Genomic DNA, 14,989 nt, shown 5'->3' with positions numbered 1-14,989 from the left:
AGAGAACGAAGGGCAGTCCCAAAACGCGTTATCCCGATGTTAAGCCTATGGGGATTATCCATTTTCTGAACACCACTACAGCCTGCTGAACGGAATTACACCAAATATGGCTGAAAGCTAGATGTTGGTTCAAAAAGTGTGGTTTTTGTGATTTGGTGTAAATCCGTTCAGCAGTTTTCCAGATCTTTGCAGTGAACTCGCGGATACTACTAAAATTTGATTGGCTGTCAACACTTCAACCAGGAAGTGTTGGCAGCCATCTTGGGACTCAGCTTGATACCGAGTCCCAGAAAAAAAGTAAAAAAATAAATAAACAAGGGGACCACCATCTCCCGAGGGCAAAAATGCAATGAAATACAGGAGGTATGCTCGGGCCCCCTGCAGCCCTGGGAACCACCAACTCTAGGGGGTTTATAATTGAAGTAGGTGGTCGCTAGAGGATGTGACAGTCCCCGTGCTCAAATGTGATTGGCTGCCAACACTTCAACCAAGTGTTGACAGCCATCTTGGGACTCAGCTTCAGTAGGAATACCCTGATCCGGTACATCTCTTGAGTGAGAGTAGTGCCGCAGGGCAAAAAAACCCATTTTTTTTCTTTGGCAGGAGTTGCGTTGGATCCGTGACTCCAGTTGGAAAAAGATGGGGTGTTTTGCGCCTCCCTCCTAGGTCATTATCCGCCCTGGGGCCATGAAAGTGAAAGGAGGGGGGCCTCCACCCCACAGGACCGGCTCATGGCTGTTTGCTGTGACTTGGCGAGAGCTTTGATAGCTCCCTCTAAGCCACAGCAAACACTCCTCTTCCAGCAAGCGGAAAAATGCTCTTGGTAGCTGGAAGCAGAGCTTTCATCTCTTTCCCTGCCCATTGTCAAGTGGGCAGGAAAACAGATGAACTGATTGCTTTTGCACACAGGGAGCTGCATATTCAGCAGTTCCTAGTGTGTGAAAGCAATGCCGGCTCCCACAGGAGGCAAGGAGCTGGCGGGAATTGCGGGGGCCTTCAACTGCCCCCAAGGTTCCATTGAACACTGGGTGCCCTTTGGGCACTCAGGAAAACATGGCTGAGTCCTGGGGGCTGAGGCCCCGTGGTCGAAATCGGCCTTAGGAAGGGGGCCGCATGGCCTCCCTCCCCATTTGTTAATAGCTTCGTGTGAAAGCAATGCCAGCTCCTGCAGGAGGCGGGTAATCAGGCTCCCCCAGTGGTCCCAGTGAACACTGGGTGCCCTGGGGGCACTCAATGAAACACGGCCGGGCCCCGGTGGATGGGGTCCCCAGGGCCATAATTGTCCGGTGGAGGAGGGCTGCATGGCCTCCCTCCCCCATTTGTGAATAATTGGGCACCAGGGGATGGGATTTCCAGGGCCAAAATGTGGCCCATTCCTGTATTAAAAAGAACAAAATCAGAGTCACGCATCCACTCACAGACCCACTCAGACACTCACACACCCAGTGAGACACTTGTGCAGCCACCCCAGATAATACAGACACTCTCACGCCTATTGAGACACTCATGCACTAACTCACACACCCACTGAGACATTCATTCACACATTCACTCTCAAAGGTTACAGGTAACAGTTAGGAAATAAAAATTTTAAAAAACTTGGAAATTCACTTAACACCTTGACTGCTGCCCAGATTTATCACCAGTGCTGACCCCTAATGTTAATGGGTGTGGTCATGACGGAATGGTTCCGTCATGAGCACAGCTCAACCGATGCTCACGACGGAACCATTCCGTCATGAGCATTGAAGGGGTTAAAAACAAAGGTTACAGGGCTGTCATAGTTAGGAAAGAAAATGTAAAAAACTTACTAAAAAACAAAGGTTACTGGGACATTATAATTAGGATCAAATTGCACTGCTTATGACCTCACTTATTAAATCACTCATGACATGGTCAGTGACATTACTGATGGCATCTCTGACCTTACTTATGACTTAATTGATGACATCATTTATTAATTGTGAGTGTTTTCTAAACATTTATGAGTGTTAAGTATATATAGTAAGCTACCACAATCCTTAAATTAGTGTATTTTTTGTTCCCATAATGAGTGATACTATTTCTAACATATATTATATGAGTGGCTGTGCATAGCTATATGTGAGTGGGTGTGTGAGTGGCGGTATTGGTGTGTGAGTGGCTGTGTTAGTGGCTGTGACTAGCTGTATAAGTGAGTGAGTGGCTGTATGGGTGAGTGAGTGTTTGGGTGTGTGAGTGGCTGTATGGGTAGACGAGGTAGTGTGAATAGCTGTATCAGTTTGTGTGTGTGAGTAGCTGCATGGGTGAATGAGTGGGTATGTAAGTGGTGTATAGGTGAGTGAGTGGGTATGTGAAAGTCATGAAAAAGTTAGTGATGGGGTGTGAGAGTGGCTGAATGGATGAGTGACTGGGTGCATATGCATTGTATGGGTAAGTGAGTGAGTGTGAGTGACTGTATGGGTGAGTGAGTAAATGTGAGAGTGCTTCAATGGGTGAGTGTGTGCTTTTGTCGATGACTGTATAGGTAAGTGAGTACATGTGTTAGTATCCGCATGAGTAAGTGAGTGGCTTTGTGAGTGAAAATATGGGTGAGTGGCTGTATGAGTGACTGTATGGGTGAGTGAATACGGTATGTGAGAAGCTGTATGGGTGACTGACTCAGTGTGTGAGTGGTTGCTACCAAAAGTCTGCAAAATTTCTGGTGTGACCTCAGCTCATTGAGGGCACCCCAGGAGGTCCCTCTGTGAGTTTTGACACAGTGCATACAGCAGCATACATTACAGAAAGTGTAATAATATTGGTTCTTCGTTGAAAGGGGTGGAAGCCCCACTCAAATAATAAACACAATCCCTGTCAGGGAGAACCACAAAAGTCACTAAATAAACCTCTGGCCAACATTTTGGTATCTTGACACAAAACAAGTCAGGCTTAACTTAGAGGTCATGTGTAAAGTATTTATGCAGCACTTAAAAAATAATAAAGTGAAAACACAATAAAAGAAAAATCCCCCCAAAAGTCGGAAAATAGAGTAACATTTAATAAATAAAATGACAACAAAATGACAAACATCTAATGAGTAGATCTAGCGTTAAGAATGTTAAAGTTTCAGGTACAAATAGCACCAAGACTGCGATGAAGCATGGGCCAGATACAGGGACTAGGTTCGTCCAGGTGGAGAGCTTACTTACTTGTGTTTGCTTTGTTCGCCCTAAGTTGGCGGGGTTCTCCCAGACGTGGGTCCCCTTACTCACTTTGCAACTGGATTCAAGCTAGCCTGGCTGATGAGGGATGTTACCCCGAAACCGGTCCCAGGATGCTTATTTTCGGTCAATGGGAAGACCTAGCTTGGCAGTTCGGGCTGGACTGTTCCCATGATGCACAGGATCAAGACTGATTTGGATATAGCTGGATCTGAACTGGGGTTGGGAAGTGAGATAAAGAACAATGATGGATTCAACCCAGATCTGTGACTAGGGGTGAGTGTCTGAAATGTTTCAGGCCTCCGTCCATCATCTCCTACAATTCAAATAAATGGAAGAAGTATTTTTCTATTTGTTCTCTAACTTAACACTTATTAAGGGCCTGATTATGACTTTGACGGTGCAGCGCCGGGTCTGCCCTACAGACACACTGCCAAAGCCATGGTCAGCCTGCCACATTAGGAGTCTCTTCCTTTCTGGGAGTCTTCTTTTTTGGCGTTCTCACAGCGGTGCCTCTAAAAATTGGCACTGCAATGGGAACGCCAAAAACAGTCCCTGCACGGCATGGAGTGAAAAGTCCATGCAGTGCAAGACCTGGGGTGCATGCACCCAGGGAGGCAGATGTTGTTTCCCCCTGTATGCACCCTAGGGTAGCAAGGCACAAGGAGGTCCTGTGAGGCCCCCTTTGTTTCCCCTCTGCCAGGGTTTTCATCAAGGAGGAGCCGCCATGAAAAACATGGAGGAGAGGAAACTCCTAATATGCTTGGCGGGGTCTTGGCGGTCCCGCCAAACATATTGATGCCTCTTTACTGCTGCAACACCACCAGGGAACTGCGGTTCCGTGGAGGTTGAAGGGGGAAATAGCAGTCAGACCACTCTAATCGTAATAAGGCAGTCGGGAGGCCGCCGTGCCCCCATGTGTCAGACTCGTAAGAGAGCTTTAAGTGTAATAAGGTAACCCAGTGTTAGTCCATGGGAGAGATAGCCTTTCCACAGTGAAAAATTACTTCAGGAGCTTTTCGCTGTCAGAACATATAACACCTAAGTACACATGTCCTACTTTTTTTAAATTAAATACCATGCCTGGTGCTTTATGAGCCTTTGTGTGAAAGCAGACATTTTCTCTGCAGCCAGCTTGAAGCCAGGTCAGGGAAGTCGGGAAACACCAAGCACTTCAAAGAGAAATCTCTAGAAACTTCTCCTAACTTCAAATAAGACACCAGGTATAAAAAGTCATGAGATCTACTCTCCAGTTCACATTCTGGACCTGCAGTAGGATTCTTAGTGGACTGCCAGCTTCTGTGGCCTGCAGTGTACTCCACAAGGCTGTTTTGCTGCACTTGAGAGATCAGCTTTGTTGCCTTGAGCCTGACTTGACCCTTAGAGGCCAGCACTACAGGTTAGCCCTGAGTGACTCCAAAGACTAGTTTGCTGGCCTCCTCTCAGAGTCCCAGGGAGATAACAGGCTCCCACCATCTTGTCCTCACTCCTGGACCCAGCCTGAGTGAATCTTGAACCACCAAGTGGTGTCCCACAAGCCCTGGGCCCTTGGATGTGGTACTAAAGTTACCCAGATAGCCAAAATCCAAAACTTGGGACTTATAAATGTTTAGGCTAACAAGTGCTCTGAGAACCGAGGCAAGACTGGGGCAAACCTGCTCGTCTATCCACCCAAGGTGCACCGCTGGCTGGCCTGACTTTGCTGCTGCTACTGCTACATTCTTCTCCACAGCAACAAATACTGTTCAGCGGTCTTTCGCCACAGGGGATTTGGCCTCCTGGGACTGTCTACGGCTACTACGGTCCACTGGAGAGTTTTGGCTTCCAAAAAAGTGACTAGGCCCAAAAGTAGAAATCCTCACAGCGACTTCATCCAGTGGCTCCCCAACGACGGCACTTTTTCCCCGGACACAGCTTGCAGCTTTGCCCCACTGAATTTTTACCTTCTAAGAACATTTTTCTTTAAAATTATATTACGCTCGAAGGTAAGCGCTGAGTAGGCCCAATCCCCTTCTTGTATCTGACCCGCACTCCATCGCGGTCAGCCATATTTTTAGACTTTGGCCCGGTCTTGCATGACCAGATATCTGCGGCTTGCACTTTGATGTTTTAGGCACTTGTTTTTACTAAAAACGTTACAAATTCATAATTCCGGTTCTATTGATTTGATTTTTGTCATTTTGATGGAAAATAATGTATTACAATATACTATTTTTTTCTGTATTGGTGTTGGATTTTTCTTGTGATGCATTTTACATGTATTACTGTTTGTGTGCTGCATAAATACTTAGCACATTGCCTCTAGGTTAAGCCTGACTACTTTTTGTTCCAAGCTACACACAATTAAAGCACAGGTTAATTTAGTGATTTCTGTGTTTCACCCTGCCAGGGATTGTTACTATTACTTGAACAGGGGTCAACCCATTCATCCAACAGCTCAATTTCTAATGGCTAAAGTTATGTATTGTAGACAAAAATTAAGCATGCAATGCCAGTTCGTAGGAATAAGAGCTGATGAATGAAAAACCTCTCACAAGGACCAAGCTGAAGAAAATAAGCATTGAGGTGTTAATGTTAATAAGAAACAAACTAGCTGGTTAAAAAGAATTGCTTGGGGAGCGATTGGTTTTTAATCATATGACGCAAAATATATTTTTTAATGGGCTAAACAAATTTAAAGAGAGGGCCCTACCGAAGTCCAGTTTCCCAATTACACATCTGTTTATTCAGAATACCTATCTTCTCTGTCACCTAATACCTACTAACTTTAAAACTAGTCATTTGTTGGTAGACATGAAATGTTTCTTATATTCAAATGTGTGTGAGTGAAAGAAGATATTTACAGACTGATCTCATACTTAATTTGTTTCTACTTGTCTAACTACTCACTTCCTCTTGTCAGTGGTTGAGTCTCCCTTCATGAATGTGAACTGGCTTCTAATAATTTGTATTGTGAGTTAAATCTAAGGAAATTATATTTATTGCATATAAGATGTTTTTGTGCACACCTTTATAAAGTGTTACATTCAAAGTCAATAAAGACACATTATAATACGTAACCTTGATAATAAGACAGATCAAGGAACGAACTATTTTAAAACAGAGTGGAAACTATCATAGACTACCCAATTTTCAGACTGAGAACTCTTTGGATATATTATAACAACTCATGGCACATAATGCTTTCAAGGACACACATTTACTTCAGGAATGTGTAGTAGTAGAGAAAAGAAATGTTTTCATATACGTATTCACCTGTCTTCTCCCATATTATGCATCCAAGTGCAGACACATTCTGTAGGTTAAGAGTCTACTTCTTTTATTAGACATCTGTAATCTACACAAACTTGAGTTATGAGAAAACGGCGTAGTGATATGCAGGTTGTTACGGTAATGAGGCTTGACTCAAAGACTAGCTATACATCTCTGGATAGATATCAACGAGTTAGGCACCAATCATCATTAAGCATTTTTTATACATACAGCTGTCTGATTTACAATTGTTAATACTGGCACTGCACAACATGTATTGCAAGGAAAATACCAACCTCTTTAACTTCCCAGGCTACAGAGGCTCTCTGAAAAACTGGGCTCTCGTCATTCACATTAACAACTTGCACGATTACCGTCAAAGTGTCGACCTTGTGATATTGAACGAAGAGGATAGACATAAACCAAAAAGACTGCATTAGTTAAGGTATTTCTACACAAATGAAAAGTTCCGATATAAAACATCAGTCATTCGCGGCTGGGCACCTTAAGACAGCTTTTTACTTTTGATTAGTGCTTTTTTATACAACCGGTGAATAGTAGAAGGCTGTTTGAGAATGGAAGAGTGTGTGTCCATTTCACATATTAGAAAACCTGTGTAGTGATAATATTGAATATCCAAATATTACATATAGGGGTTAAGTTTTCGTAGCATATTAAATCAATGATGTAAGGCATGATGGAAACCCCTAGGATAGTAATTTCAGTTGTGAGGAAAAAACCCTGACAAAGTGTGAGCCCCTGGGCTTCCCTTGGCCATAACAAAGGAATGAGTATTGCAGGCAAGAGAAGCCTAAGGGATTCCTATTGCATGAGGCGCTGTTAAGGAGTCCAGGGAAGGTAATCGGAAGGATTGTATTGGGATTTTGCAGTGTGGAGGTGACACAAAGCTGTCGCTTATTCATCAGGTGCAGTAGAACGGGGCATAATTCCCAGGTATTCCATGAATCCCTGGATATAGGAGGTAGAGGGCCACCACCAAGTCTGAGCTGGAGCACTCTACTGCTACTCTATCGCCATCTCCTGGCCAGGCAATGGAAAAATCAATAGAAAGGTACAGCCAGCTTATTATATAATATGGTACAATTTTGTGGACCACTGCCGGGTCAATGTCAGCAATGTCAGTAATCTGATTGGCAGTATCCCTGCTCCACAACTGCCCATTGAAAAGTGTAACATTGGTGCAGGTATGCAATGGCCTCCCTCCTCCAAGGTGTCAATAAAAAGGCTTAATTGAAACCCAAACAAGAAGCATAATAGTCTCAAACAGTGACGATGTTAAGAGAACATTCAAGTGAAACATTCTACTTTCACAATTCATTAGCACTATTGCCTTTCATCAGAATCTCACTAAAGATTAGGAAGAATTATGGGTAGCACCACATGTATAGGAATTTTACAAAATTTTATAATGCAAATCCTTCTTGTATTTTTTTATTATTGTCATCATCATGTCTTTTTTAAATTTATTGGTATAATTGTGTTTCAATTTAGTTCTTCTAAAGGCAAGATGAATTGTATGTTCAATACTTTTATGATTCATTTTATGTATCGAATAAAGTTTTTGAATACGAATACGCCTGCCACAACCAATCAGAACCTCAGAAACAGATCAAAGTAATATTTTGCTTGATTATGTGTTTCAGGAAATTGAGCAATATTCGGTGGAGTAGAGCAATGTACTTGGCTGGTTAAGAGACAGAAGTCTCATAGGAAAATTATTTTGTCAAGAGAAAATATCACACAACAATATTATAGCCCTTGGCATGGTCGTGTGTAAATAAATCATGGGTCATGAATTGAAAATAATAATGATAATGTTAGAATTGTAAAGATACAGAGCTGGGTTAAACCACCATGGATGTGGGCCTGATTCACAAAGGTAAACTCTGGACAGTTTTATATATTTTTTTTTACTAGTAAAATACCATAGCCCACTGCAAATAATAGTAAAACGTACACAAACGTGTACGTTTACCTTTATGATGCAGCTCAGCTCTAAGTGTATAACTTGCTGTTTAAACATATTGTTTGCATTAGGTGCATTATTCCAGTGGGCTATCTCACCATTGCAGTTTAGTTCGGGAAAGTATAATGTAAAAGCTGGTTGGCGAATCTGTAGGCAATTGTACGAATTATGATCTTTGATGAGGATCTGTCATTCATCCCAGAACTATCCATCCTTCCTCATATTGGTTCTAAAGCAATCAGACTACGTCAAATCAGACTTAGTGTCACTCCTGTCAGACCAGATTAATCCAATAAAATTTAAGGTTCATTTGTGATTGTTTAGTTTAGCATAACAAGGCCACACAAATAAATCTGCTAGGCCTTTGTTATTTTGCATTTACAACTAAAGACAACGTGGCCTTTAAAAGGGCAATGGAAAGTATTTTGCAGGCATTTTTTCTCTATATAAGGCTTTGCTGTTAAAAAATAGTCGAAATGGGATTCATTTGTGGTGAAGCTTCATGTACAGTAATTATTTTTGTTTGGTAGTGAGAGAGCGCAATTTGAATAAAAAGTATATCCGGACCATAATTATGAGCATATCACATAAACGTAGAAGTTGTAACATGAAATAGCACTTATAGTATGAATTAGCCGATGTAACCAATGTAATAGGAAATGAATTTGTATTCACGTTAGAACATGCTATAATTAGAAGCCGTATACGTAGTGGGCTAATATAGAAATGTGTAGAAATGCTTACGAACAGAAGAACGTGCAAAGTAGAATTCATGTACGTGTATAATTCTAAATGGAGAAGCGGCGAGAAATGTAAGCGAAGAAAAGTGCAGAGCATATATAAACGATGTAACAGGAGAATATAACTTTATGTTTGATGTATAGGGTTCATATTCTATGTAAAATGTATTCACTTATAAGCAAAGGATTTGCTAAAATGCGGTTATATATAAATGTGTGTTAAAGGTTATACTGTGTAGAAAGAGTTTGTAGGAATATTAGAAGAGTTTGGTCATGTGTGATTTTAACCTGACTGACCAAGGGTTCGCAGGAGTGTAGTCCGCTGTATGTAATTTAGTGGGCTCACAGATGTCGTGAATAGCCTTCATCTGAATGTGCGAGCCAAGGAGTCTAAGGTCTTGTTAGATTTAAGGTGACAATGCTAGACGAAGTTTATGGCCTAAACGTGAGGAGAGACGTTTGGAATTTGAGTCTTGTTTTGAAATGACCATTCACAGGACCAAATGAGGTTACGTATACAGCCGTAAAGAATGAAGTTCTGATAAGGTGATAGACTTTGCTCCGAAAGTGTCAAATGGAATGTCAATGAAGTCACCAGCAAGAAGACGAAGATGGCGTCTAAGGAGAAAGGTCAACTTAACGGACGACGCGAAGAGACGAAGCTATGGAAAGACCTAGAAAGTGACATCATATGTATGTGTATGTGGTGGGCGTCAAGGGGCGTTCCATCCATACGGTGATTGTGTATTTAGGGACAGCACCCCGGGGAGAAGATAGCGAAGGCGAATAGGAGGAACAGCAAGAGAGCAGATGACTTGAGCAGATGCGCTGAGAGAGATCAGAGCGCAAGAGAGCAGTAGGCCGAGGACCCTTAGAGAGCGGATGGGTAGGCAGAGAGTGTACTGCTTCTCGACATAAGTTACCTTTAGAGGCTAAGAGAGTTTGAACTTCCTAGGAAGTCACACTGCTGACACCTTTTTAGGGTAATAGAAACTTGCGAAGTAGGGATGTCACCTAGCATAGAGTAGGGACAGATTTAACTTGTATTCTTTTCTTTTTGTAGATGACGCAACGGAACCACATCGTATCTATGCTTTTTAATTTGTTGATTCTGGAACTGACTTTAATTGTATTCCTTTATAGACTGAGGTTCTTTAGGGAATTTATGTTCCTTCTAGTTCCTGTATACTTATTGAATCTTAAACTGAGAGGATTGTATTTGCAACTTTTCTTAATTTTATATTAAACCTTTTAAACTTTATCAGTCGTAAGTGGTTCTTCAGAGTTGCGTCAGTTTATGGGGTTTATCTAACCTATGTGGGGTTTGTCTTTTACTCAATGACAGAAAATAACCGATCCAAATTGATGAATGAGATTAATATCTAAGTAATCAGAAAAGATATTAAAATCTCATTCCCCGCAGTTGGTAGCAGAGAAAGATGGTTTTCTTCTTGAGGAAGACAACCTAGGTCAGGTCTAGATTACCCCAAGGTCCCTAGTCATCGACGACCAGAAGAAGAATCCCTGCCGAAGAAGGTGCTGACGGTGCGTCGAGAGAAAAGCAGCAGAGTCGGTCGAGAGTGAGTATAAGGGTCATGCGTTGCCAGATTGCGGTGTTTTATGTTGTACCTGTGTTGTAATGTCAAGCGGAGTTGAATGCCTGTAGTGTGATTGAGGGAAGGTTGTGAGCGCGCGCAACCGGATAAAATCTTATGTCCAGAGAGGGCTTAAGTGGTTCGGGTGTATCGAACACCCAGAGTAATTTGTCTACCATTTAAAGGGGGTCATGAGGTACCATTGATCGCCCGCAGACCGATGATAGGGGGAGCGTTTGAGTGAGTGTATGAGTAACGGACGCTGGTCGTACGTTTACTGTGTGTAAGTAACCTATCAGTTAAGGCGAGCGTCCGAAGTGAGAGGAAGACGTCTCGCCAGTTGAGGTGACAATTACAGTTAGACTGTGGCCGTACAGTCAGAGAAAAGTGATCGCTTGGACGGAAGTAGTCATTTTTCGGCGTATGAATGAGACGTATGCAAGACCGCGAGGCAAGCTGAGAAAGGAGGGGCGTCAGCGTAGAGCCGTGCTGAGATTGGCCAGTTAGTATAGAACCGCGCTGGGATAGGCCGATTAGCGAGAGTTGCACAGGGATTGGTGGTTTGTCATCGGGACGTAAACAAGGAAGAGAATTAATAAGGAAAATCGTAGATTACCGAAAATGAAGTGTTTTAAGCGTTTAAGGGCGATCTTTAAGAGAGATCGAGGAAACTTGTATGCAGGAGAAGAAGCTCCACCAGAAGGCACACCAGCTTATTATATGGCTGTGAATGTAGGCTTACACTCAATACTATGGATCTCTGAGTGGAATAAGCTAACAGAAGGGAATAAGGAACTGACGTTTCCGAGATACGGGACGTTTAAGCTAGAAGTATTGAACCAACTGAAAGCAGTAATGCTTGCAACGAGACCTCTACCGAGGCCAACACAGTTCGAAGCCCTTAGTGCATGGTCTAGAGCAGCACACGAAAAGAGCTTAAAGAGACGCCAAGAAAGAGTGAGGCGATCGGTAAAAGCAGTGCAGGATGCAAAATGGGATGATGAAGCTAAAAAGTGGAGAGTGCAAAAGAAAAAAGCAGATAAATTGTTCACAATGCTAGAAGCTACCGGAGAAAAGAAACCTCTAGAAGAAGATGAGGATAGTGAGCCAGATGAGGATCTGATAGAGAGACTCTTAACAGATAGACCACCTCCGTACAACAGTGAAGCCGAAAGTCCCGTACTACAGCAAGGGGACGGAGCTAGATGGGGGGAATATAAACCGCTCCCAGTAACAGAATGGGATACCAGGAAAGGTGAGGAAGTACCTCAATCTAGTCCCGAACAGAGAGTAGTGGGACGATTCGTGGTCCAGAAGGTGCCAGAAACACAGCATGCAAGATCGTATCAAATGCCAGATGCTCTACAAGTACCTGTTACCATAGGTCCTATAGTGTCAATCTACAACCCAGAGGGAGCCCAGCAGGAGGAACAGGCACGATGGGACAGGGAAAGGGCAGAGATGGAAAGTAGGAATAATACGATCAATTCCCAAAGGCAGTTGCTAGGACCAAGGAGTCGGAGTACCCCATTAGATTCAGCAACAGGTCCCTGGATAGAACAAGGGCGTCAAAGAGGACAAATGGATTTGAGGGGACCGAAACCGAAATCCTATAAGGAATTAAGGGAATATTTGAGAGAATGGGATGCTGCCGAAGAGACTCAGAATAAAAGGTTTGAAACAGGAGCAGAATGGAGTGACCAGGATAACAGGATCCTCTCTCATTGTGGAGCTGGTGAAAGCAGCCCGGAGTGGGAGAGAGGGAGTCAAGGAAGCAAAGGAGATACTTGCCATACTACCAGTGGCAATAGGCAAATGTGCGACGACAGGAATGCAGGGTGTGGGGGAGTGCCTCGCGTCATCCTTAGTGAGGGAGAACGGAAGACGCAGGAGTATCGAGATAGTTTCAGGTGCACTCACCATGCCCCGGACGAAAATGTGCGACATTGGAATCACGGGAACATGGGGAGTCGCGAAGGGTCTCGCCATACATCCGGTGATCACGGACGAGATCGCGGGAACATGGAGGACCGTGAAGGACCTTACCGTTTATTGAGCGACACCAGACAGCAAGGGAGGTGCAGTGATACAGAACAGAACGGAGGATCCTACATTGTATCTAGAGAGACCGAGCCGAAAAGACAGAATGTAGTGATGAGGAATGGAGCATTGTTCCACCATACCCCAAGGGAGGATGGAAAAGCTTGGGATCTAGAGAGGTGGGAACAAAGAGATACAAGAAGAACTCCTCACAACTCACCTGTACTTAGACGTAGGGCGCGTAGTGGATGAGAGAGAGATGTAAGAGAACAACCTAGGACTGACGTACTGAAGGCTGAAATAAAAGCAAGACGGCTTGATGTAATGAGCTTGAAATCAGACTTGGATGAAATCATAGATGGCACAGTGGCAATAGAAAGGTTAGAGCTGTACGAACCAGATGAAATACTGTTTTTATCTAAGGATGTTACTCGGAAAGCAAGGTCAGCTCATGAAAAATTATCTGAATTGGCAGATAAATATATGATAGACATGTCACGAACTAAAGCTTTACAAGCCAACCATAGACTAAATTGCACGGATCAGGATCTAGATGAGCGTAGAACGATTGGCCTAAGAGTACACATAAGGGAACTAATCATGTGTATCAGAATATGGAGGGATCTGGATAGATGGGAGGAAAGATGGTCTAAGAGGGGATCCGTCAGAAGGAGTACACTTGCGAAGTCCCAGGATGGAGAGCTAATGCGAATGGAAGCTTTCCCGTTGCGAGAAATCGCAAACGAAAACTACGTCCATGTGCCCTGGAGTAGCGGGGATTTAGCGGCATTTACTAATTCTTTCCCCAAGCTTAGAGAGAACCCCGTGGAGTGGTATAAGCAGGTAGAGAGATTCGTGAAGATCTCTAAGGTACTGTGGATCGATTTGAACACTCTGTTTGATATCGTAGTACCCGGAGATTTGTGGACGGCATGCAAGCTTAGTGTCGAATGGCCCGCTTGTGAGCCTCCGAGAGATGCCCGGACAAATGGTCCATCAGATAGAGTCATGGAAAAGTACGAGAGAGTAATAGCATGGTTAAAGGAGAAAGTGCCGGTGCAGGACATAGACTGGGTTAAGATAGATCGAACAACTCAGGAACCTAAAGAGACAGTTCACGAGTTCTATGAGAGATTACTGAAAGCATTCAAACAGTACAGTGGGTTAGACGTAATGGATCCTAAAGACATAGGACAGTTTGTGTCTAAGTTCGTCTTAGGATTGAGACCAGACATAAGCTTAATGATTCAACAGCATTTGATCTGTTGGCAAAACAAACCTTTAGATGAGATTCTGAGGTATGCGAGGTACTGCAGCGACGAAATAGATTCGAAGGCAAAGAAACTTAAGGAAAAGCTGATGTTAGTGCAGACGCAATCAGCTGGAAAGGGTGGACAGCGACAACAGGGAACAGGAACGCCAGGAAAGAAACAGAATAATCAAAGCAGAGATGAGGAACAAAGACCGAGACCGAGAATAGATATCGCGACACTGAAAAAGACAACGAGGTGCCATCAGTGTAACGAGGTGGGACATTGGAGACGCGAGTGTCCTTATAATGTTGAGACAGGGGAATTAGAACAGGAGGAGGAAGAGGTACAGAACAACGTGGTAAAGGGAGCAGCAGTCCCGAAGGGAAAGTTTGTCAAAGGGGGGACTCAGACTCCTCGAGCCCCGTTTCCTCAACCGCCTCGGATCACAAACGGAGGGAAAACCTATAGACAAATGCCATTGTTCGTAGGAGGAGAAGAATGCTACTACGTTGATCCTCTTACAGGGCAACGAGTGAATAGGGAAGAAGACTGTACTCTAGGAGCAGCCCTGGAAGTAGATCAGAGAGGACCATACGTAGAGGCTGAAGTGGCTGGATGTCCTACGACCTTTTTGGTGGATACAGGGGCCACTCAATCCACTTTGAGATCAGCGGTAGTCCCGGGTCTGCCAATATCGGGGGAGACGATTCAGGTGGTAGGAGTCGCAAACAGGAGAATGACGAATCCTCTGACAGAACCAGTGTCAGTGAAGATAGGGAATTACAGTGATGAACATCAGTTTGTGGTTTGTGATTCTAGTCCTGTGTGTTTGCTAGGAAGAGATCTGTTGTGTAAACTGAATTGCACAATACATTGCACACCTGAAGGAGTAGAAGTGCAGACCAACGATGAAGATGCCGATTTCAAGGTTGTAAACTCT

General features: G+C 43.6%; 1 protein-coding gene across 9 annotated transcripts in view; it reads right to left on the bottom strand.

The window, feature by feature from the left end:
* CDHR5 (cadherin related family member 5) overlaps positions 1 to 14,989 on the bottom strand; it is a 423,620-nt gene that overhangs the window by 256,478 nt on the left and 152,153 nt on the right. For 5 of the 9 annotated variants that reach the window (XM_086957775.1, XM_086957776.1, XM_086957779.1 and 2 more), the window contains exon 4: positions 6,731 to 6,823. The exons of the other annotated variants lie outside the window; for them this stretch is intronic. In XM_086957775.1, the coding sequence (XP_086813901.1) occupies positions 6,731 to 6,823 (93 nt within the window). The remainder of the gene's footprint in view (positions 1 to 6,730; positions 6,824 to 14,989) is intronic. 9 annotated transcript variants of the gene reach the window in all.

The sequence above is a fragment of the Lissotriton vulgaris genome, chromosome 2_1, assembly GCF_964263255.1.
Source record: "Lissotriton vulgaris chromosome 2_1, aLisVul1.2, whole genome shotgun sequence".
In the NCBI taxonomy this organism is placed as follows: domain Eukaryota; kingdom Metazoa; phylum Chordata; class Amphibia; order Caudata; family Salamandridae; genus Lissotriton; species Lissotriton vulgaris.
This window is presented reverse-complemented; position numbering and strand designations above follow the sequence as displayed.